This window comes from Tursiops truncatus, chromosome 3 (assembly GCF_011762595.2).
Source record: "Tursiops truncatus isolate mTurTru1 chromosome 3, mTurTru1.mat.Y, whole genome shotgun sequence".
In the NCBI taxonomy this organism is placed as follows: domain Eukaryota; kingdom Metazoa; phylum Chordata; class Mammalia; order Artiodactyla; family Delphinidae; genus Tursiops; species Tursiops truncatus.
Genome location: NC_047036.1, coordinates 63452593 through 63478793, shown reverse-complemented (window position 1 = coordinate 63478793; position 26201 = coordinate 63452593). Strand labels below are relative to the sequence as shown.

Below are 26201 nucleotides of genomic sequence, written 5' to 3'. Positions count from 1 at the left end.
ATAGTAATAACCTCCAAAATTATTTTCACTTGGATTTAAACTACTTGGGGTTTTTACTTTTTAATGTAGATGTCATAATATGATAGAAATTCTACTCAAAATAACTCAGTTGCACTATAAAAACCAGACGAAGGAAGAGCTGAAAAACAATCTAACTTTTTTGTTCTGCCCTCCAGTTTCCTAGTCTTCATCGTAAGATGAGGAAAATACTATCTTTCATAGTAATGAAATACCAATTAATATAGAACTTTCAGGTTGCTTTCAGCTGAAAGCTGAAATGGTTTTATGTTACTGAAATGGTTTTATGTTACTAGGCTGAAGATACTGCTCAACATGCTTTCGTATGTTGTTTTTAAAGGTCTTTCTTTTACCTAAACGTGTATCTGGAGAGAAACTTCTACCTTTCTTACTTCTATTTCTGGCTATTGGTTCTATTCAGTATAAGAATACACTAATTCATTATAATAAGTGAATGTTTTACAGAAGATAACCATGTGACCAAAATTGAAACCAAGTTTTGCTAAGAGTACTAATTACGGATATTTTAAAATTACATTAATGGTAAAAATGAAAAACTGACAAACCTGGATTCTGTTCAAAATCATCGAGGAGTTTATCCAAGTCACTGACTGCTGCTTTAAAATAACTGTCCATCCTACTTGTAGACTTACTCAGAATTTAATTCTTGTGTGCCTAGAAAATACGAAGTATGATATTTCATTTAATTCTCTGACATATAAATATTATACCATGTACTGCATGCCAAGAAACAGAGCCAGGGAATAGACACAAATAAAATTTAAGAGTATTGCTTTGAAGAATCTGTAATTTAGTTGGGGAAATTCCTCTATATATACAAAAATGACATGAAAACAAACTCTAACAACATAACATGCATACATAAACTATTTAAAATTTAAAACACTTATCTAAATAACTCATGGGTCAAAGAATGCATAGTTGAAAGCTATAAATAGTTGTAAGTACCACGTATCAAATAATATAAAATATACTACACACAAATAAAAATACTGCATGTAAAAACTTGCGAGATTCAGCAAAAGTGAATACTTAAAGACAGATACCTAGAGACTTAGATGCTTATACTAGAAAAAAAAGAATGAAAACAAATAAGCTAACAGCAGAAATTAAAGAAATAGAAAACAAGCATATGAGAGAGGTACAAGAAAACTAAAAGTTAGTTTTATGAATAAAGTAGAAGAACCTCTGATCTGTGGCAGGAGCTCCATCAAATAAGCCTGAGACACCTTGAAGGAATCTATCAATGACTAATGGGACAATATAAAAAGGACACAGGAGCTAAGTATCACTGGCTTAAATGGGACAAATGAACCTCAAATAAATGAAGACTACAAAGGACTGACCACAAATCAAATGGATTAAAAAAGACAAACAAACCAAGAGATCATAATGATACTAAAAACAAAACCAAAAACCACCACTCATTAGAGAGTTGCTAGGGCAGTAACCCTTTACTCTGAAAATTGATATACTAAGAGAAAAGAACTAAGAATTTATCCTGCCCTTTATTTACAAAATGTACTTTAGGATAAGAAAACAGTTGCTGAGGAAGAATTCTTTAGATAAGAATTCCAGTTGATAAATGCAGAAAGATATTAAAATTTTTTAAATCATTTCTTCATAGTCCCTAAAACAATAAATGGACTACGCAATGGCTATCAATGGATGTTAAAACTGTTAGATGAAAGGTTGAGGGGAACTTTATAATGGTGGGATCAGGCCAACACATCTAAATCCAGTGACCAATTTCACCATCAATTAATGTGGAAGACATAGAATCATATACAAAATATTCCTGCCCAAAAAAACAAACAAAAAAACCCACAAAAAAACAAAAAAAACCTGAATCCAAATCTAATCAAGTTTTTAGCACTAACTGCATATTTACAGGAAATTCATGGATAGAGGGACAAGTTAAATGATATCAAAAGAAAGCAATTGGCTTAATCCAGAAGGGGGAACACTTTTCAGCAATGTTCCTCAAACAGTTGATAGTGAATGACTTTTTTTTTTAAACTTCCAGTCTGTTACAAACTGTTACTTTTGTAAAACACAATAAAACAATACAAATTTTGCAATAATATACAAACAAAAAGATACAGATTATTAAACACATTTGAATGGTGCCCTGAGTAAGGAATAGGAGTGGGAAATGAAGGATAAAAGACAATAAACTACTGAAAGGGCTTTACTAGAGCCACTTATGATGGTCACCATGAACTGAGGACACATGAGGCTCAGAAAAAATGAGAGATACTTTAAAGATGGGTTAAAAAAGATTATATAGAGCTTAAGAGAATTGAACAAACAGGAAGACCTATCTGAAGAAATAACCTAAAATGTAGCCCAGAGAGATGAGGAAGAAGAAAATATGAAAAAAGAAGTTAAAAAACATGGATGACAGAATGAGAATGGAGCCCCGTAAGGAGAACAGAGCATGGAACAAGTATGCTTGAAAAGATAATGCCAGGAATTCCAGAACTGATGAAAAACACAACAGATATAGGTAACCCATTACCAAGCAATATAAATACAGTTTACCCTTGAACTACATGGCTTTGAACTGCACAGCTCACTTATCTGCAGATTTTTTTCAATAGTAAATACTGCAATACTCCACAGAGTTGGTTGAATCATGGATATGGAGGAACCATGCATACGGAGGGCTGACTATAGGTTATATGTGAATTTTTGACTTGCAGAGAATTGGCACCCCAACCCTCACATGGTTCAATGGTCGACTGTAAAGAGAAGTCCACAGTTAGATACTCTACAGTGAAACTTTTGAACTCCAAGATAGAATAGCCAGAGAGAAAATGTCATCTTCAAAGAAACAATAATTACGCTAGCACAAGGTAAACTTCAGAACAATTCTCATTAACAATGGTATGCCATCCTATTCATTAAAGCATATTATTCTTTTATTTCCATTTTTAAATTTTATTTATACCATACATATACAAAAGTACATGAAAACACACAGGCACCAAAACAAATAAAAGGAACTTGGAGGAAGAGACAATATAGGAAGAAGAAAACTTCAAAGAAACTAATATTCTCAGAAAAAAAAACCAATGCGACTATGAAACAGCAACAGAAAGCCATATGTAAAGAATATGTGAAGAAAAAAGATCATGAAAATTGACAACACAAATCTTAAAATTCAAGTGAGGCTTACAGAATGTAGGAAAAGCAGTGCTTAAAGGGGCACTTACAGCATTAAGTGCATATATTAAAAAAGAAAGATCTAAGAATCCATAATCTAAGCTTCCACCTTGGGAAATTAGAAAAAGAACAACTTAAGCCCAAAGTAGGTAGAAGGAAAGGTAACAAAGATCAGAGCAGAAATCAATGAAATTAAAAACAGGGAAATAGAGAAATGGAGAAAAACCACTGAAACCAAAAACTCTTTCTCTGAAAAAAGTAAAATTGATAAACTAGGCTAATTAAAAAAAAAGAGAGATACAAATAACCAATATCAGAAGTGAAAGAGGGGTCATAACTATTGATACCATGGACACTTAAAGGAAAATAAAGCAATATTATGAACAATTCTATGCCCCCAAACTCGATCATTTTGATGAAATGGACTAATTCCTTGAAAAACACAAACTACCAAAATCCACACAAGGAAAAACAGACAACCTGAACAGTCCTATATATATTAACAAAATGAATCAATAATTAATAACCCTCCACAAAAAAAGTCATCAGGTCTAGATAGCTTCACTGGTGAATTTTACCAAATATTTAATGAAGAAATGATCCAAATCTTCCACAGTCTCCTCCAGAAAAAAAGTAGCACAGGGAACACTTCCTAACTCATTCTATAAGACCAGCATTACTCTAATACCAAAATCAGATAAACACATTACAAGAAAGAAAAACTACAGACCAATGTAACTTATGAACACAGAAGTAAAAACCCACAACAAAATATTAGCAAATCAAATCCAGTGATGTATAAACAAAATTATACACAACAACCAAGTGGGATTTATTCAGGTATGCAAGGCGGGTTCAACATTTGAAGATTAATCAATGTAATATACCACATCAACAGACTAAAGAAAAATTATCATATAATCATATGAACTGATGCAAAAGAAAAAGCATTTGACAAGACCCAATACTTACTCATGATAAAAGCTCTCAGCAAATTATGAGTAGAGGAGAACTTCTTCAGTTTGATGAAGAATATCCACAAAATACCTACAGCTACCATTACACAATATATTTAGTGATGAGAAACTAGATGCCCTACCCCCAAAGACTGGGATCAAGGAAAGGATGTCTTCTTTCACCACTCCTATTGCACATAGTACGGAAACCCTCACTAGTGTAATAAGAAAAGGAAATAAAAGGTACACTGTTTGGAAAGGAAGAAATAAAAATGTCTTTATTTGTGATGACATGATTTTCAATGTAGAAAATCTCCCCAAACTGACCCCCCAATATGGAAAAGTGAGTGTAATAGCAAGGATGCAGGATACAAGGTTAATATACAAAAGTCAAATGCTTCCTATATGAGCAAGGAACAGTTGGAATTTGAAATTTTAAAAAACAGCTTTTACAATATACCTCAAAAATTAAATGCCTAGATATAAGTATAAAATATATACAGGACCTATATGTGGAAAACTACAAAATGCTGACAAAAAATCAAAGAAGATCTAAATAAATGGAGATATAGTCCATGTTCATGGACAAGGAGACAATACTGTTAAGATGTTAGTTCTTCCAACCTGATCTGTAGCTTCAGTGCAATCCCAATCAAAATCCCAGAAAACTATTTTGTAGAACTCAGGAAACTGATTCTAAAGTGTATATGGAAAGGCAAAGGACCTATAACAGTCAACACAATACAGGATACCTTGAAGATATTGTAGGTTTGGTTCCAGACCAGTGAATATCATAATAAAGTGAGTTGCACAAATTTCTTGGTTTCCCAGTGCACATAAAAGTTATATGGTATTTGTCCAAATGATTTAAAGATTTACACTATACTGTAGTTTACTGTGTGCAATACTATTATGTATAAGAAAACCAATGTACACACCTCAATTAAAAAATTCTTTATGCTAAAAATGCTAATCGTCATCTAGGCCCTCAGCAAGTTATAGTAGCAACATCAAAGATCACTGATCGCAGATCACCATAACAAATATAATAATAATGAAAAGTATGAAATACTGCAAGAATTACACCTTACATAAGAATGTATTTTAAATGGATAATAGAGGGGGAGTGGCTAAGACAGAGGAATAGGAAGACCTTGAGCTCACCTCCTCCCATGGGCACACCAAAATTACTACTTAAAGAGCAACTGTTGAGGAGAACTAGCAGAAATGATCTTCTACAACTTAATATAAAGAAGGAACCCCAACAAGATGGGTAGGAGAGGTGGAAACATGGTACAGTCAAGACACATACCCTTGGGTGGGTGATCCATAAGCAGCAGGATAATTACAACTGCAGAGGTTCTCCCCAAGGAACAAGGGGCCTGAGCTCCATAACAGGTTCCGCAGCCTGGGGGTCCTACACCAGGAGAATGAGCCTCCTAAAACATTAGGCTTTGGGCTTACATTCAGGATAGCCAGAGGGCTGGGGGAAATAGAGCCTTCACTCTTAAAAGTGTGCACACCAAATCACACATGCTCTGAGATCCAGGGCAGAAGCAGTAATTTGAAAGGAGATTTGGTCAGACCCACTTGCTGATCTTAGAGAGACTCCTGGAGGCAGGAGGCAACTGGAACTTACCCTGGGGACACAGATGCTGGCAGCAGTCATTTTGGGGAGCTCATTCTACCATAAGGACACTGGTGACGAGAAGCGCCATTTTGGAATCCTCCCTCTGGCTTATCAGCCATGGGATCTGGACCTAACCAACAGCAGGCCAGCATCAGCTCCAGGACATCCCAGACCTCACAGCCAACCATGTCAGGAACCAGCCCTGCCCGCCAACAGGCCAACACCAGCCTCAGGACCGGGCTCCGCCCACTAATGGCCAGCACTAGTCCTGGCCCAAGCACCTCATGAGCCAGCCCTGCCCACCAGCAGTCTAGCACCAGGACTGGGACACCACAGGCCATGCAGCCAGTCACGTCAGGACCTGGCCCTGCTCAGGATGGCAACCAAACCAGACAAGGGGTCAGCCACACCCACCAGGACGCCCACAGCAGTCACCCCAACAAAACAGAAGGGCCCATGCAGTCCACCTAGAGGGCACTCCCTAGAGCAGATAGGCCTGGGGATGAGAGGGGAGTATGCTGCTGGGCATCATAGGACGTCTTCTACATAAGGTCATTTCTCCAAGATCAGGAAGCATACCCAACCTACCAAATACACAGAAATAAAGACAGAGAATTAGGCAAATGAGGCAACAGTGGAATATGTTCCAAATGAAGGAACGAGATAAAACCCCAGAAGAAGAACTAAGTGGCGATAAGTAATCCACTTGATAAAGAGTTCAAGGTAACGATAATAAAAATGCTCAAAGAACTCAGGAAAAGAATGGATGAGCACAGTGAGAAGTTGGAAGTTTCCAACAAAGAATTAGAAAATATAAAGAACCAAACGGAGTTGAAGAATACAATAACTGAAAGAAAAAAAATACTCCAGAAGGAATCAGCAGTAGACTAGATGATACAGAGGAACAGATCAGCGAACTAGAAGACAGAGTAGTAGAAATCATTCAAGCTGAACAGGAGAAGAAAAAACGAATTAAAAAAAAAAAAGAGGACAGCTTAAGAGACCTCTAAGACAACATCAAGTGTACTAACTTTGCATTATAGGAGTTCCAGAAGGAGAAGAGAGAGAGAAAGGGGCAGAGAACATATTTGAAGACATAACAGCTAAAAACTTCCTTAACCTGGGAAAGGAAACAGACATTCAGAACCCACAGAATCAAGGAATCACAGAGAGTCCCAAACAAGATCAACCCAAAGAGAACAAAGACATATGGAAATAAAATGGCAAAACTGCCATCTGTAACAACATGGATGGAACTAGAGGGTATTATGCTAAGTGAAATAAGTCAAACAGAGAAAGACAATTACTATATGATTTCACTTATATGTACAATCTAAAAAACAAGTGAACAAACACAACAAAAGAGAAAGAGTCATATATATAAAGAACAAATCCCCCTTGCCAGAGGGAAGGGTGATGGGGGGAGGAGAGAACTAGATGAGGGAGACTAAGAGGTACAAACTTCCAGTTACAAAATAAATAAGTCATGGGTATGAAATGTACAGGGTGGGGAATACAGTCAATAATTATTTAATATCTTTGTATGGTGAAAGATGGTAACTAGAGTTATTGTGGTGATCATTTTGAAATGTATAGAAATATCAAATCACTATGTTATGTACCAGGAACTAACATAGTATTGTAGGTCATTTATACTTCAAAAGCAAACAAACAAACTCAGAAAAAAAGATCAGATTTGTGGTTACCAGAGGCAGGGGGTGGAGGTAGGGGGAACTGGATGAAGGTAGCAAAAAGGTACAAACATCAGTTATAGGATAAATAAGTACTAGGGATGTAATGTACAGCATGATAAATATAATTAACATTGCTGTATGTTATATATGAAAGTTGTTGACAGTAAACCCTAAGAGTTCTCATAACAAGGAAAAACATTTTTTTCTATTTCTTTAATTTTGTATCTATATGAGATAAAGGATGTTCACGAAACTTACTCTGGTAATCATTTCATGATGTATGTAAGTCAAATCATTATGCTGTACACCTTAAACTTATATAGTGCGGTATGTCAGTTTTATCTCAATGAAACAGGAAGAAGAAATAAATTAAAAATAAAATGGATGAGACTAAATGTAAAATGCAATATTCTAAAAACTTCTTGAAAAAGCATAAGAGGAAATCTATATAACCTTGGGTTGGTGATGATTTTTTTTTTTTTTTTTTTTTTTTACGGTACACAGGCCTCTCACTGCTGTGGCCTCTCCCGTTGTGGAGCACAGGCTTCGGACACGCAGGCTCAGCGGCCATGGCTTACGGGTCCAGCTGCTCTGCGGCATGTGGGATCCTCCCGGACCGGGGCACGAACCCGTGTCCCCTGCACCGGCAGGCGGACTCTCAACCACTGCGCCACCAGGGAAGCCCCGGTGATGAATTTTTAAATATAACACCAATGGCATGAGACATGAAAGAAAAAAATTGATAAGTTGGACATTATTGAAGTTAAAAAAAAATCTGCTCTGAAAAAGACACTGTTAAGAAAATGAGAAGACAAGCCACAGAGTGGGAGATAATATTTGCAAAACACATAACTGATAAAGGACTTGTGTCCGAAGTCCTCAAAAAACTCTTAAAATTCAATAATTAGATAACAAACAATCCAATTAAACAATGGGCAAAAGTTCTGAACAGATACCTCTCCAAAGAAGATATAAAGTTTGCCCAACAAGGACCTACTATATAGCATAGGGAACTCTGCTCAATACTCTATAATAACCTAAATGGGAAAAGAATTTTAAAAAGAATGGATACATGTATATGTATAACTGAATCACTCTGCTGTACACCTGAAACTAACACAAGATTGGTAATCAACTATACTCTAAAATAAAAATTTTAAAAGATATAAAATTTGCAAATAAGCATATGATAAAATGCTCAATATCATTTATCTTTAGAGAACTACAGATTTAAATAATGAGATACCACTTCATATCTATTACAATGGTTGAAATCCAAAAAACTGACAATACCAAATGCCCCAAGGATGCCAAACAGCAGGAACTCTCATTTATTGCTGATAGGAATGCAACATGGTACAGCCACTTTGGAAAACACCTTCGCAGTCTCTCACAAAACTAAACATAGTCTTACTATATGAACCAGCAATCATAATACTGGGTATTTACCCAACTGATTTAAAGATTTATGTCCACATAAGAACTGAGATGTGAATGTTTATAGCAGCTTTATTCATAACTGCCAAAATGTGGAAGCATCCAAGATGTCCTTCAGTAAGTGAACGGCTAAATAAACTCTGGTACATCCATGCAATGGAACATTATTCAGTGATATAAAGAAATGTACCATCAAGCCACAAAAAGATGGATGAATCTTAAATGGGTATTGCTAAGTGAAAGAAAGCAGTCTAAAAAATCTCTATACTATACAATTCTAATTTTATGACATTCTGGAATGGGTAAAACTAGAGTGACAGTACACACGTCAGTGATTGCCAGTGCTCTGGAGTAGGGGAGGACTGAACAGCTAAAGCAAAGTGGATCTTTTAGGGTGGTGAAACTATTCTGTACGATACTATAATGGTGAATACAAGACATTAAGCATTTGTCAGTACCCATACAACTTCATAACACAAAGAATAACCTCAATGTATGCAAATTTTAAAAAATGTTTAGAAGGTTGGGGGACTCAGATGGAATGCAGAATGTGAAAAAAAAGTCTAAATGCATTACAAATGTATAAAACAACCATGCTGAAGGAGGTAGAGAAATAAAGTTCTACCTTTGGAAATAAGTGGAGTCTAAAGGCAACACAAGCATTGTACTCTAGTTGATAAAGTTGTTTCTCCTGGGGGTATGGGTTAATTCTGAAACCATCATACACATATGCTGGAAATGAAATTAAATAAATGGATGGCTGATGGTGGGAGTGAGGTTTCCACTTTTGGAGGGGAAGGTTACATATAAGCAAGGGGAGGAAGCTAGAATGATCCATGTGGTAATGAATTTGAGTTGGAGACATCAGTATAAATTCATGTTTAGCTTAATATGGACACAGATGGTTACACATCTGTAATAATTTTTTGTTTGAAATATTTATAGATATTAGCATAAACCATATCTCTTGCTCCATCAGCTGAAAGGGCCTAAAAGCAAGACGTCTTAGTGGCAATAAGCACACTAGTACCCAGATCTTGGTTTCTCCAACAAAAGGAACCAAGGCTCCTTGGAGAAATCGCTGATTGTTAAGACTGGGACAGGAAATATACAAGATGAGCATGGAGTATCTTATAATGCTGGAAAGTAAGGAAATGCATGTGCACATACATGCACACACATAATGAAGGAGGTATGTCAGAATTTGCCTCCCATTCAGTCTTTCTCAGGAAACTACTAGAAGATGTACTTTGCCAACATGAAGGCGACACCAAGAAAGAAAAAAGACCTGACATCGTGGAAACAGGTTATCCCACAGAGGGCAGAGAAAAATGAAATTCACAGATGAGCATAAAAGGACACTTCAGGAAGATAGCTGTACAACAGGCCTAGAGAGCAACCCATCAAGATGGAGGCAGGGTGACAGACAATTACAGGAAAGATATTGCAAAATAAACGAACAGATTATCTGATGTGTGTGAATCTACCAACAGGAGATTTACACATCTTGCCTGAAAGGTTGTTAACACATTAAATAAAAGATACGAAAAGATATATTAAAAAACCAAGATGATTATTAACTCTAGGAAAAACACAGAATTATATAAGAAAGGAAGTATCATCACAATATACTACCTGGCTCAGCTGTACACAATATTTACATAAATGATGCAAACACTAAATAATAATTTAACTAAAAATTAACATATAACTAATTTGCAAATATAAAGGAGGGGAGAAGTGCAGTATTTAAACGTGGAGGCTGGTGTAACGAACATAAATTCCCGGGCTTCCCTGGTGCTGCAGTGGTTGAGAGTCCGCCTGCCAATGCAGGGGACACGGGTTCGTGCCCTGTTCCGGGAAGATCCTACATGCCGCGGAGCGGCTGGGCCCGTGAGCCACGGCCGCTAAGCCTGCGCGTCCGGAGCCTGTACTCCGGAACGGGAGAGGCCGCAACGGTGAGAGGCCCGCGTACCGCAAAACAAAAACAAAAACAAAAACATAAATTTCCATCTTCTATAATAGGAAGTTGGTAAATCACGTCTAAAACTATGGTAGGATGGGGGTAGGGAGGAGAAATAGTTGTATATGAGAGCAGGTTATTTAAAAACCTAGAGGTGAAAGAGTTAAATAGTCGCTGACTGTGGGGCAGCCTTTCTCAGTAAGGGTTCTGTGAGAGAATTAAGCCTTGATGCCCCTAAGGCATCCACTTTATGTAATGAATTAACATCTCTCCTGTGCATCTGAAGTGTTACTGCAGCTGACCCTTGAACAATGGGGTTTGGGTGCTGACACTTCTCGAAGTCCTATATAACTTACAGTCAGCCCTCTGTATCCACAGTTCCTCAGTAAGTGAGATTCCTGTCTGTATCCATGGATTCAACCAAGCAGGATGGTGTAGTACTGTAGTATTTATTTACTACTGGAAAAAATCCGCGTATAAGTGGGCCTGCACTTCAAACTCGTGTTGTACAAGGGTCTACTGTAGTTATAAATCACCCTTGGGAGAACTGAGAAAATAGTTACTCATGTTATTTTCTGTGTTTGTGATTCCAAAGAGGAACAATTAGAAAAGCTGCTTCTGTAGAGTGGGATTCAGGGAGAGAAGGATGAGGGCAGAGGGCTATTGTTTTTCACTGTAAGTCTTGTAGGATTATTTGACTCTTTAAATTATGTACAGGTATCCCTTTGATAAACATAAATATTACCTTAAAATAAATATAATAGCAAAAAGCAATAAAGGAACTGTGAATACAAAATGTATTTTTAAAAAAATAAAGCACAGAACTCAAAGGTGTAGAAACAGTTCTCATTAGAAAAAGCCCAATAATTTTTCTTAAAAATTATAGAATTTATTACATAATATCTACTTAAAAAGTATTTCTATGTAAATGGCAATGTACTACTAATTATTATGTTCTTTGAGTCACCTAAAAGATACAAAACAAGGTAGGATAATTAAATAATAATATAATCTAACAATTTGTAAAAGGTATGACATTGAAATCTTTTGACATGAAATCTTATTAAACTGCACATACTTCCCATTTCAATCAAGATTTACTTATTGTGCCAGTAATCTACCCTTGTACAGAAGACACAAAAGAAATATAAGATATATTCCCTATTCTAAGGAAGTTTATTTATGTGTGCATATGATAACTTGTTTTAGGTAGTATCTTTACTCACTTGGCCATTTATGTATTCATAATTTTATAAACAAATATTTACAATACTTACTCTGCAAAAATGATTTTTAAAAATCTCTTCATGAGTAAAACCGAATTGGCAACAACATGGAAGATTTGTCAGAAAACAACAAAACCAATAGTAAGGAGACTCCTAAAATGGTTAAGGTGAGAGATGATGAGGGCCTGAACTGAGACAGGGCAGATGGAAAGGAAACAGATATAAAAGCGGCTGTTCCCATAGGGAACAGAACAAGGTGGAGGTGTCTGAGGAGTTTAACTAACATGATGAAGATATAAATTAGAAAATCAATGGTCAGGTAAACCTATTTCTGAGCTGGGGCCCATTCTGTTGTGACTTCTACTCCACACGAACACTTTCTATCTTAGTAGACACCTTCTCTTGTATATCAGGGTAAAGTGCAGGAAATAAAAACTACTCTAGGTATTTTCAACAAGAAGGTGTTTAATGCAGTGAATTGGGTGGTTAAAAAAAATCATTGGAAGCAACTGACATGTCCTTCAGTAGGTAAATGAATAAATAAACTGTGGTACATCCATACAATCGACTATTATTCAGCACTAAAAAGTAATGGCTGGGCTTCTCTGGTGGCGCAGTGGTTGAGGGTCCACCTGCCGATGCAGGGGACAAGGGTTCGTGCCCCGGTCCCGGGAAGATCCCACATGCTGGGGAGCGGCTGGGCCCGTGAGCCATGGCCGCTGAGCCTGCGCGTCCGGAGCCTGTGCTCCGCAACGGGAGGGGCCACAGCAGTGAGAGGCCCGCGTACCGCAAAAAAAAAAAAAAAAAAAAAGCGGCTAAAGAATGGGAACTTTTGGGGAGTGAAAGCAAGGGAGAAAGCTAGGATTACTGACAGGTTGCCATCGCTAGTGACTGGGTAGACAGAGGTAGCACTGACCATAACAGGCAATACAAAGAGGAGCAGGACTGAGGGAAAACACGAGTTCACGTTTGGACTGGTGTTTGAAGTACCTTGAGAACATTCTGGGGGAGATGTCCGATAGGCTGTTGAATATAAGGATCTGGAATGCAGGAGAGAAGTCTGAGATAGATAAAGATTTGGGAATTGGCAGCACATAGCTGTTAATAGATGAAATCACCTAGGAAGAGAATATAGAAGAGGATAGGAGCCTGACATCAGATAACTAAAGGTCACAATTGGTGTTCTTAAAGCCACTCTGAAAAAACTTTGCCCATAGTTCTATGTACTTCCATGAAAAAATATCCAATATATAATGCTAAAAGACAAAAAAATCAAATTGTAAAACTTCATGCATAGTACAAATCCATTTTTACAAATAAGTTGTAAAAAAATTATAGTATTAGCAAAGTCACAAGAAAAAAAAATACAGAGGAGAAAACATCAAACTTTTCACAATGGTGTCTGAGATTATGTAAGCATAACATCTATATTACATGTTCTTATAGCATTTTTTTAACAAAAATATACTACTTCTATAAACAGGAAAAAAGATAATTTTGTTCCTTTCCTTCAAAAAAAAATGATAGCATGTATCCTTATAATGTAAAAAGATAATACAAATCTGTTAGAAAAACACTTGGACACTGGACCATAGATGGGCAAACAATATGAACAGATAACTAGTAAGATTATGAAAAAACATTCAATGTACAACCTGCATTACCAAAGTAACACAAATCAGAATACATACCATTCACTGCCTACTAGATCAGAATATGATCTTTTTAATAATAAAAGTACTCAATGTTGGTAAGTGTTTGATAAAAAGAGCATCTCAGACACGGCTGATAGGAAATAAACTGGTATACTCACTCAGAGGAACAATGTCATAATATGCATCAATCGATTCAAAAAGATTCTTAACATTTGATCTAACGATTCTCATTTCATAAATTCAAGAAAATAATCCAAAACAACTGAAAATATGCAAAGATATTTTGCAAAATCATTAATTGAAACAATCTAAACACCGATATTAGGACACAGAAAATTATGTAGGCATCATAAGTGATGTTTATGTCTATCAAAACTTTTTTTTTTAAGTATATACTCTATGGCCTAGCAATTCCACTTCTAGAGAAACACTAGTACTTAGGCTCAAGAACACATTATAAAGAACTTTCAATGTTGCAATGTTTGTAATAGTGAAAATTGCAAAGAACCTAACAGCTCATCAATACAAGAATGATTAAATCAGCTTTTTAAAACTGTGGTCTGAGGAACCCTAAAGACCCCAAGAGCTTTCGGCGGGTGAGGCCCTTTCTGTTCCAAATACCGATCTGTGCAAGGATGGATTTTCTTAGTATGCTTCAGTTTAAACAAGGTAGCGCACCAGACTGAAGGGCAAAGCAAATATGAGAATCTAGCCATCTCCTATAAAGCCAGACATTAAAGTGACCTACTAAAAATGTAAAACAATGTTATCTTTCTCACTAAATTTTTTTAAAAAATATAGTTACTTTAAACAATATAATTTAATTCAATATATAATGGGTTACTGTTATTTTTAAATGAATAAGTAAAAATTTTTAAATTTTCTGAGTTTTAATTTCTAAAATGGTATATATATACTGCATTAGAAAACAAAAACTCTTCTAGTCCTCGATAATTTTTAAGTGTATAAAGGGCTCCTGAGACCCACTGGATTAAATAAACTGTGATACCATCATATTATGTAATATTATAACTGGGGATGATAATTAAAAGGGAATTTATATTTATCTGTAATGTAACTGTTTAAAAGACACTTTGCTCATGTATCAGTTGTGTAATCAAAAATCATAAAGTCATGTCTGTGAAGCTTTTTAAAAACATGGGGAAATGCTTAAAATATAATTTTAAGCAAGAAAAGCAGGCAATCCAACTGTATATAAAATCTCATTATTTCAATTAAGAAAATGCCACGGGAAAAAAAGACTCAGGTGAAAACTCAAAATTAACTATTGTTGATTACCTTCAAATGTGGAATTAAAGTTGATTATTTTTCCTTATTCTTTATTATATTTAATTTTTTTACACTAAACATGCGGTTTAATATCCAGAGGAGAAAAAAGGGAAGAAATTAGGTGAAAAATTATATATAGTTCTACTAGATCAAACCACTGAACTTGTGCCAATTCAAAAGACAAGCTCAAAATAATAAATTAAGGAACCTAATTCGATCAACAAACTGCCTATTTTATTAAAGGAAAAATATTAAGTTATCAAATGTATGGGCTGGTTTCCACACGAGTCAAACTAACAAGAACTCCCTTAGTCTGGAATATAGTATCATGCAGTCACGGTAGTACAAATAAGTTTATAGTTTAAAAGTTAGATCATCTTTTATCATTTTTCAAAGGTACTAAAGAAAAGGTAGACGAAGGGACACTAGCGCGTCCTTCTGGTCTAAAACGATGAGAAAATGCGTCGGTGCGAGAATGGGCTTTGCTAGAGCACGGGCGGCGGTGACAGATTCCTCTGCGGGGGCAGAGTCATTTCAGCGCAGAGGCTACCACTCACTCCTCGGGAGCGACAGCCCCTCCTGCAGGCTCAGCCCCTTCCCTGGAGGGACAGGCGGCCCTGGGGGCTCTTCTCCCTTCATCCGCTGCAGCCTGGGGGTTGTTCCCCCGGCAGCGCCCAGCACTCCTGGAGGCCCGGGTGGGTGGGACCCGGCAAACAGCGGCCGTGATTGCCATCCTGGCCTGGTCCGGCCCAACAGGCTTTACCAAGGAGCCGCGAGGTTTGAGAGTCCTTATTTCCCAGCCAGCTCAGGGGGGCTCGGAAAAGGAATGGGTCGGGGGCTCAAGGCTCGGCCCCTGGAGGAACAGGAGGGCCAGACCCAGCGCCTAGGGCAGCGCGACCAGCGGTCACCCCGCCCCCTCCCCGAGGGCAGCAGGGGTGAGGAGAGGCCAAGACGCCTGTTCCAGGGGGCTCTTACCTCCCCACACCCCTGCGGAGCTCTGTGAGGCTTGACGAGACGCCGCGTTAAGGAGTGAAGAGCGACCCCGGCCGGGAATCCAGGGTGTGCGCGATGTCGGCTCAAGGTTTGTTGCCCCCCTACCCCCCCGACCTAGGGAGAGCAGACAGCGCAGGCGCAGAGAAGGCTTTCTGTGCCTCACACGCCCCCTCCTTCTGCGTCCGCGGCCTCCCTGCTCACGAGGCGCCTGCGCGCTGCCATGCCGGTTCTAAGCCCAGGGCGCCGCGCTTCTTACCGGAAAGGCCTGAGGAGGTTATGGGGTGACTGGGGTGACTGGGGCTCCTGAAGATCGGCCGTAGGTCGGGACTCGGTTTCCCACTAGAAGCCTTGGAGCCGGGATCGGGAGACGACTGCGTCCGTGTCCGGCTTCCTCTGCCCTTCGCTGACCTAGACGCAGCTTCCCCCGCCCCCAGCCTCCTGCGTCCTGCGGCCTGTACTGGACACACCCGCCTGCTGGGCAGCCAACGCGGCCTGCTCCCCCCAGCGCTGCTGTCTTCCTGGAAAAAAACCTCACTTTTTTTGCTTCGGGCTGGTTTTGCAACCACGCACAGCCCCTTTCCCCCTCACACCCTGGCAGCAACCAAAATGCTCCTACCCCGCTGCCAAGCCTTAAGCCCTCCAGACGACTGGCCATTCCCAAGGGCTCTGCCTTTGCCTCTCCTTGCTTTAGTTCTGCTTTTCTGACAGTGGCCGCGAGAACAGCTGCCTCCCCGGTCTGAAAACAAAAGCTAACTCATCCGGAAAGTAAATGGCAATCATGTGATGTATATTTGTGCTTGTTTGAGCTTTACTGTGTTCACCACAAGTTTCCTATAAACTTAAATAAGGGAAGAAGAGACATCTGTGTGAGGTCAGGGTATTACAGACTGGGGAAAAGAATCCGTCGGTTGCCAAAAGGTTTTACCGGTTCAGAATTCATACTGCTCTTTCAAAAATTTCAAGAGTTTTAGTATCTCAGGAATATGTAAGTCTGATGTAATTTGCGGTGAAAGATTTGAGAATCAGCGTTCAAATCCCAAATATGCAAATTGGACAAGCATGGTTACTGATCTTTCAAACATACTTCGTCTTGATTTTCCCAAATTCTGAAATGAAATGGTGTGGCTTTAGTTCAATGATGAAACTTGTATTGATTGCTTAAAATAATTTATTGAGCATCTGCTATGTGACAGACACTGTGTTAAATGCTTTGCTTAGGTCATCTCATTTAATCCTAAGAATAATCCTGCGAAGAACAGCATGCATTTTCTCTACTATGTGTCCGGTGTTGCTCACAGATAAATAAAATGGGGTCACTACCCTTATAGAAACACAGTCTTACAGCAAAGATGCATGTATACAAGTACATATTTGAGATAGAAGTATTTATATTGCACAGTGTGAGGACAAAGACTAGAAATAGGAAACACTAAGACCTTAAACAGGTAAATGGGAAAAATATATACATGAACAGTCAATTCACAAAATAAGGAATTTAAATGCCTACTGCATATTTTACTAATGTTCAAACTCATTAATAATGAAAAGAAGACAAAAGAGGTATTATTTCCCATGGGTCTAATTAGTTTGTTTACATTGTGAATAGACTCCATTGGTGAGGGTAGAATGAAATGAGCACTCATACCCTGTTGGGTATGAATTAAGTTGGGGATATAAATTAAGACAAAGATTTTGGAAAGTTACTTGTCAAATCATATCAAGAAATGTTCACATGACCTAATTCAGTACCTTCTGTTTTGGAAATTATAAGGAGATATTTCAGAATACAAAGATTTAGATGAGTAACAGTAAGGAAAGTAAACAAGGTACCAAAACCCAATTACCGTTCACATATAAATTGTACTTTGTATCACATTTATTTTTTATGGGTGTTTCCTCTATACAGTGCATTATGCTAGGAGTTGTAAGGACTGTAACGATGGATAATTTATGATTTTTGCCCTGAAGAAGTTCACAATCCACTGTGTCATTTATTTATTAACGTAAATAGCTGAGAGATTGCTGCAGTATAGTAAAATTACAAGAGCTTTGTATAGATTCTTGGTCAAATTTTCTGTGATTTCCCTTGTTGGTTGAAATAAAGAAGAAAGCTACACATCAAATGCAATGTCAGATAAAATATTAAGGAAAAAGAGTCCTTGGCAAAAGTTGAGTAATATTACTGACATATTCAATGTATCATCTTCTACCTAAAGATTCTATTTATAACTAAATGTTTTCTGGACTTGGGGAAAGTCATCATCCTAGTTATAACATACTTGGTCAATTTATTCCTTAGACTAACTAGTCATCACTTGGATCATCAGCAGTTTTTATTATTTTGAAAGGTAACCAGGATCCTGATGATTTTAAGAGGCTTAAATTCCATTGTAATATGAACTTCCAAAGCTGTTCCCTTTTCATAAGTAAACTGGGTGGAGAAAATACCAGAAGCAAATGAAAATAACTATTACAATTATTCATTTGTTTCATGGCTGGTCTGAGACTAACAAGCAGTTTTAGAACAAAGGATTCATTGCTCCAAAATACAGAATGTGACATGCAACTGTTAGTTACCCATCTGCATTTAAGTGATATATAACCACACTAAAACACCTATGTTACAAGGAAAAGAGCTGAAACAGCTTTTTTAAAAATTGTCTGCTGGTCTAGGGCCAATAGGATCAGCTATTTGGAACAAAGTCACCAATGAAGAAATGGTTATAGTTTTGGTGACCGTGCGAACTAGTGTTTAAAAATGCATAGAAAAAGTTTGGAAGGAATTCCACTAAAATATTAACTCTATTTTTGGAAGGTGAAATTATGAGTGATTTCTCCCTCTTCTTTCGAGTGTTCCATATTTTCCAGGTTTTTTGGTAATGAGAACATATTACTTTAATAATCCAAGAGGAAAACTGGAATGATTCCTTTTTAAAAGTATTGCTGAATTCATAATTGAGCCAACCAATTACCTTATATTCATTATGCAATCTCTGCATACAATATATTGCATGACTGTGAGTCATCAGAGGGAAATATACCCGAAAGGATTGATGAGCACTTGTGTCTGGATACTGTCTTAGAGGTGGTGCAAGGTACAGTGATTCCCAGGACAGATGTTTTGTTTTGTTTTGTTTTTAACACATTTATTTATGTATTTTTGGCTGCGTTGGATCTTCATTGCTGCTCGGGCTTTCTCTAGTTGTGGCGAACGGGGGCTACTCTTCGTTGCGGTGTGCGGGCTTCTCATTGCGGTGGCTTCTCTTGCAGCGGAACACGGGCTCTAGGTGCACGGGCTTCAGTAGTTGTGGCGCACTGGCTCAGTAGTTGTAGCGCACGGGCTTAGTTGCTCCGCAGCATGTGGGATCTTCCCGGACCAGGGCTCGAACCCTTGTCCCCTGCGTTGGCAGGTGGATTCTTAACCACTACGCCACCAGGGAAGTCCCCGGGGCTCAGGTTTGATACAGGTTCAACATCATGACATGGGTTCTCTTGTTGAGGGGGGTCAGATTTCTTTGCCAAATATTTCTAGTTCTCTCTTCTGGACACGTGATGGCGGGGTATCTTCTGGCCCCCTTGTGGTTGAATAGGGCCAAGTGACTGATTGAGGCAAATGAACTGTGAGAAGTGACATGTGTCTTTCTAGACTGGATATTTTACTTACCAATGTGAGGCTCTCCAGAGCCTCCTTTCCCTCTGGGACAGCAATAGACCAGACTTGATACTGTGGCCACTCCATTAGTGTGAGTACTTGAGGGATTCCAGAGCACTTCTAGAACAAGAAATAAACCTTGTTGTTATATGCCACTGAGATTTGGGGTAATTTGTTACTGCAACATAGCTTACTTAGCCTGTCACGGCAGATAAACTTTGTTTTATGTCTCTGAGATTTGGGCGTGGCTATTCTGAACCATATACCAGGGTGGTGTCTCAATGACGCTATTTACGGCAGCATCGTTTCCCAATGTGTTTTGCCTTCACAAATAAATTATTCTATACTTACAATTATTATGATTTACCAGGTAAATACATTTTGTTGTAAACACATGCTTAACCTCTACTACTACTAAGAATGATAGTGAATATTTTTTACTTTTTTTAAAATGAAAAACATCAATCACATAAAAGTACAGAGACTAGTGCAATAGAACTCTCAGATTCAAAATCAACTCATGGTCACGGATCTTATTTTACCTATAAACTCACCCACTCTATCCCTCACCTCACAACTGAATTATTTTGAGGAGAATCTCATTTATCTTTTCTTTTTGTGGTACGTGGACCTCTCACTGTTGTGGCCTCTCCTGTTGCGGAGCACAGGCTCTGGACGCGCAGGCTCAGCGGCCATGGCTCACGGGCCCAGCCGCTCCGCGGCATGTGGGATCCTCCCAGACTGGGGCACGAACCCGTGTCCCCTGCATCGGCAGGCGGACTCTCAACCACTGTGCCACCAGGGAAGCCCTCTTTTTTTTTTTTAACATCTTTATTGGAGTATAATTGCTTTACAATGGTGTGTTAGTTTCTGCTGTATAACAAAGTGAATCAGCTATACATATACATATATCCCCATACCTCCTCCCTCTTGTGTCTCCCTCCCATCTTCCCTATCCCACCCTTCTAGGTGGTCACAAAGCACCGAGCTGATCTCACGTGCTATGCGTCTGCTTCCCACTAGCTATCTATTTTACATTTGGTAGTGTATATAAGTCCAGGCCACTCTCTCACTTCGTCCCAGCTTACACTTCCCCCTCCCTGTGTCCTCAAGTCCATTCTCTACGTCTGTGTCTTTATTCCTGTCCTGCCCGTAGGTTCTTCAGCACCTTTTTTTTTTTTTTTTTAGATTCCATATATATGTGTTAGCATACGGTATTTGTTTTTCTCTTTCTGACTTACTTCACTCTGTATGACAGTCTCTAGTTCCATCCACCTCACTACAAATAACTCAATTTCCTTTCTTTTTATGGCTGAGTAATATTCCATTGTATATATGTGCCACATCTTCTTTATCCATTCATCTGTTAATGGACACTTAGGTTGCTTCCATGTCCTGGCTATTGTAAATAGAGCTGCAATGAACATTGTGGTACATGACTCCTTTTCAATTATGGTTTTCTCAGGGTATATGCCCAGTAGTGAGATTGCTAGGTCGTATGGTAGTTCTATTTTTAGTTTTTTAAGGAACCTCCATACTGTTCTCCATAGTGGCTGTATCAATTTATATTCCCACCAACAGTGCAAGCGGGTTGCCTTTTTTCCACACCCTCTCCAGCATTTATTGTTTCTAGATTTTTTGATGATGGCCATTCTGACCAGTGTGATATGATATCTCATTGTAGTTTTGATTTGCATATCTCTAATGATTCGTGATGTTGAGCATTCTTTCATGTGTTTGTTGACAATCTGTATATCTTCTTTGGAGAAATGTCTATTTAGGTCTTCTGCCCATTTTTGGATTGGGTCATTTGTTTTTTTGATATTGAGCTGCATGAGCTGCTTGTAAATTTTGGAGATTAATCCTTTGTCAGTTGCTTCAATTGCAAATATTTTCTCCCGTTCTGAGGGTTGTCTTTTCGTCTTGTTTAGGTTTCCTTTGCTGTGTAAAATATTTTAAGTTTCATTAGATCCCATTTGTTTATTTTTGGTTTTATTTCCCTTTTCTAGGAGGTGGGTCAAAAAGGATCTTGCTGTGATTTATGTCATAGAGTGTTCTGCCTGTGTTTTCCTCTAAGAGTTTTATAGTGTCTGGCCTTACATTTAGGTCTTTAATCCATTTAGGAAGTGCTCTAATTTCATTCTTTTACATGTGGCTATCCAGCTTTCCCAGCACCACTTATTGAAGAGGCTGTCTTTTCTCCATTGTATGTTCTTGCCTCCTTTATCAAAAATAAGGTGACCATATGTGCGTGGGTTTATCTCTGGGCTTTTTATCCTGTTCCATTGATCTATATTTCTGTCTTTGTGCCAGTACCATACTGTCTTGATTACTGTAGCTTTGTAGTATAGTCTGAAGTCCCAGAGCCTGATTCCTCCAGCTCCATTTTTCTTTCTCAAGATTGCTTTGGCTATTTGGGGTCTTTTGTGTTGCCATACAAATTGTGAAATTTTTTGTTCTAGTTCTGTGAAAAATGCCATGGGTAATTTGATAGGGATTGCACTGAATCTGTAGATTGCTTTGCGTAGTAGAGTCATTTTCACAATGTTGATTCTTCCAATGCAAGAACATGGTATATCTCTCCATCTGTTTGTATTGTCTTTAATTTCTTTCATCAGTGTCTTATAGTTTTCTGAATACAAGTCTTTTGTCTCCTTAGGTGGGTTTATTCTTAGGTGTTTTATTCTTTTTGTTGCAATGGTAAATGCGAGTGCTTCCTTAATTTCTTTCAGATTTTTCATCATTAGTGTATAGGAATGCCAGAGATTGCTGTGCATTAATTTTGTATCCTGCTACTTTACCAAATTCATTGATTAGCTCTAATAGTTTTCTGGTAGCATCTTTAGGATTCTCCACATATAGTATCATGTCATCTGCAAATAAAGTAAAACTGAAGTGACAGTTTTACTTCTTCTTTTCTGATTTGGATTCCTTTTATTTCTTTTTCTTCTGTGATTGCCATGGCTAAAAATTCCAAAACTATATTGAATAATAGTGGTGAGAGTGGGCAGCCTTGCCTTGTTCCTGAGCTTAGAGGAAATGGTTTCAGTTTTTCACCATTGAGAACGATGTTGGCTGTGGGTTTGTCATGTATGGCCTTTATTATGAGGTAGGTTGAGGTAGCTTGCCTCCATGCTGACTTTCTGGAGAGTTTTTATCATAAATGGGTGTTGAACTTTGTTGAAAGCTTTTTCTGCATCTCTCAGATGATCATATGGTTTTCCTCCTTCAATTTGTTAATCAGGTTTATCACATCGATTGATTTGTGTATACTGAAGCATCTTTGCATTCCTGGGATAAACCCCACTTGATCATGGTGTATGATCCTTTTTATGTGCTGTTGGACTCTGTTTGCTAGTATTTTGTTGAGGATTTTTGCATTTATGTTCATCAGTTATATTGGCCTGTAGTTTTCTTTTTTTGTGACATCTTTGTCTGGTTTTGGTTTCAGGGTGATGGTGGCCTCATAGAATGTGTTTGGGAGTGTTCCTCCGTCTGCTATATTTATCATATCTTTACATCTCTAAATTTTTTCAACACGTATATTTAAAAGATAAGCACTTTACAAAGTAGAAATAATAATGCAATGAAATCCTTTTCTATCCAATATTAGTATCTTACTTCAATATGACTAACTTTGTTTTATCTATAGCCTTACCCAACCTTTATTTGAAGAAAACCTCACATCATATAATTTTGTTCATAAATATTTCAGTATGTATTTCTAAAATAAAATAGCTCTTCACAAAAATATATTAATAATACCATTATTACACCTGAAAAATTTAACAGTAATTCTTCAATAATGTCAAATATTTAAGCATTGCTGTCTATATTTCCAGTTGTTTCATAAATGTCATCATTTTTAAATAGCTTGTGTGAATCAAAATCCAAATAAGGTCAACAAATTGAGATTGGTTGATGTCTAATAAAGTTCCCTCTTTCTTTTTTGTTCCTGGCAATTTGTTTTTTTAAAAAGCCATGTCTTTTATCCTATAAAATTTTCAGTATCTGGACTTTTCTGCACCTCCCTCTGCATAGTATCTTTTAACACGTGTCTCTTGCCTCTGTGTTTCCTGTAAACTTGTAGCTAGATCTAGAGGCTTTGTTTGATACAGTTCAGTTTCTTTGGCAAGGCTACTTCATAGATGGTGTGTACTTCCATCAGGAGACACATAACACCTTGTTGACTCTCTTTCAGTAATGTTAGCAACCATTGATAATCACTACTTGGATTTATCCTTTGATTTGGAGTTTGCAAAATGGTGACATTCTAATCTATCATTTCTTTTTTTTTTTTTTTTTTTTTTTTGCAGTACGCAGGCCCCTCACTGTTGTGGCCTCTCCCGTTGTGGAGCACAGGCTCCGGACGCGCAGGCTCAGCAGCCACGGCTCACGGGCCCAGCCGCTCCGCGGCATGTGGGATCCTCCCGGACCGGGGCAGGAGCCCGTGTCCCCTGCATCGGCAGGCGGACTCTCAGCCACTGCGCCACCAGGGAAGCCCCAATGACTTTTTTTAAAAATAAATTTATTTATTTACTTATTTATTTTTGGCTATGTTGGGTCTTTGTGCTGTTCGCAATCTTTCTTTAGTTGTGGCAAGTGGGGCTACTCCTCATTGTGGTGCACCGGCTTCTCATTGCGGTGGCTTCTTTTGTTGTGGAGCATGGGCTCTAGGTGCATGGGCTTCAGTAGTTTTGGTACGCGGGCTTCACTAGTTGTGGCACGCGGGCTTAGTTGCTCTGCGGCATGTGGGATCTTCCCGGACCAGGGCTCAAACCTGTGTCCCCTGCACTGGCAGGCAGATTCTTAACCACTGTACCACCAAGGAAGTCCCTCTTCAATGACTTTTAATCTGTTTTCATTTCAATGATGACTTGTCAATTTTATTACAGTCTGCACTTTTCTTGCTGTTCTTCTATATATTAGTTAGATTTAGATTTGACTAAGGGTATTAGTAGCCTCCAAAATATCTGAGGCTTAAACTAGATGCTTATTTGCCTTAACATTCAGATACAGATGGTCTAGGGCTTCCATAGAACTCTGTTCTATGAAGTCAACACATACTTAGGATTCTTCTAGGTTTTTACTCTATCAACTGTGGCCTCTATTCTCACCTCATGGTCCAAGATGGCTCTTCAGCTCCATCTATCATGTCCATATTTCAACTAGCTAGGAAGAGGAAAGTGACATAATGGGTCAAAGGGTTCATGTAAGCTGTTCCTTAAGGAGGGTTCTCTGAAGCTGCTGCAGGATACTCTTGCATATCTGCATTGTTTAGGACTTATTCCCCTGGTCATATATAATTACAAGGAAGACTGGGGAATTATTTTATTTTGGGAGGCCCTGTATGTCTTTATTTTGGAGGGCCCTGTGCCTCGCTGAAAATTCTAATGGGAGAATGGATATTGGGAAGAAATAGCAATTTCTGCCATACTCTAACTGAACCATGGTACCATTGGGAGCTCCCTTGTTGCAAGAACACAGATTCATCAAATAGCATGGATCTGAACGGGCTCTGCATGATACTTGCAACTCCAGAATAAAGGCTGACCTCTCAATCACACTGGGACACACTATTAATGATCGCGTTGTCAATGCAATCAAAAACAAAACTGTCCCTCCACCCCTCACTGTCTTTCTTCCCCTCGTCACATTTTTAGGAGTGTTTGCTCTCACTGACTCACTTCCCCACCTCCTTTATTTATCTTCAACCTTCTCTAGAATGGACTGTCCCTGAATACTCCACTGTTCTTGCAAATACTAACAGTGACCCCATGAAACTAAATTAATTGGGTGTTTTTCTGTTGTCTTCCTTGGCTTCTCAGCATCTGGCAAAGCTGACACTTCCTCTTTCTTGAAACCCTCTCTTCTGTTGGATTCTATGACACAACACTGTTCCAGAAGCTCCGTGTAAATTCCCTTTGTGAGCTTCTCCTCTATCAGAACACAAAATTGTGGATCTCCTAAGAGCTCAGTTCTAAGTCCTTCTTTCCACCACTACACATAGTTGAACTCATCTACTGCAGGCTTCAATTATCACATGTGCTGAGAATCCCCGAAACTACATCTGTAATTTGATCTTTATTCTGCTTTGCAGTATCTTCCTTTTCTTTCAGTGTCTGAGCAAACAACTAACTTGTCTTTGATTAGCCAAAGCTGGTTCTTTATTATTCATCTGAATGCACATAAATTTTAAAAAACATGTGAGCTTGTCAGCAAACCATAGACTGTATGCCATATTAAGAGAAAAAATTATTATAGCTTATCATCATAGTATTTAGTCTTTCATTCCTTAAACTGTCAACCAATATAAATAATTACATATCTGCTCTCAGACACATTCCCTACATATTATTGAGGATTTAAGAATAGAAACTAAAGACAATGTCTCTTTTATAGAGAATTTTTAAATATAGTTGAGAACAAATATATGCATTGTATGTATACTGATACACATTCAGTATTGGCTAAATAGATAGATAGATTCAATTGCGG

At 38.2% G+C, this 26201-nt stretch overlaps 2 protein-coding genes across 10 annotated transcripts in view; one reads left to right on the top strand and one right to left on the bottom strand.

The window, feature by feature from the left end:
• ZFYVE16 (zinc finger FYVE-type containing 16) overlaps positions 1 to 16745 on the bottom strand; it is a 57644-nt gene extending 40899 nt beyond the window's left edge. For 8 of the 9 annotated variants that reach the window (XR_004525825.2, XM_019929759.3, XM_033852969.2 and 5 more), the window contains exons 1-2: positions 16034 to 16171; positions 585 to 693 (exon numbers count right to left, since the gene is read on the bottom strand). Coding sequence is in view for 8 of the 9 variants with exons in the window: in XM_019929759.3 (XP_019785318.2) it covers positions 585 to 654 (70 nt within the window). In the remaining variant the exon portion in view is untranslated. Of the gene's footprint in view, positions 1 to 584; positions 694 to 16033; positions 16172 to 16307 lie in introns of those variants that run through there. The other variant, XM_019929760.3, reaches the window with a different exon arrangement.
• The window catches only part of SERINC5 (serine incorporator 5), a 179265-nt gene continuing 169089 nt past the window's right edge, over positions 16026 to 26201 (top strand). Inside the window, exon 1 of the mRNA XM_073802254.1 lies at positions 16026 to 16139. The gene's annotated coding sequence lies outside the window, so the exon portion shown is untranslated. The remainder of the gene's footprint in view (positions 16140 to 26201) is intronic.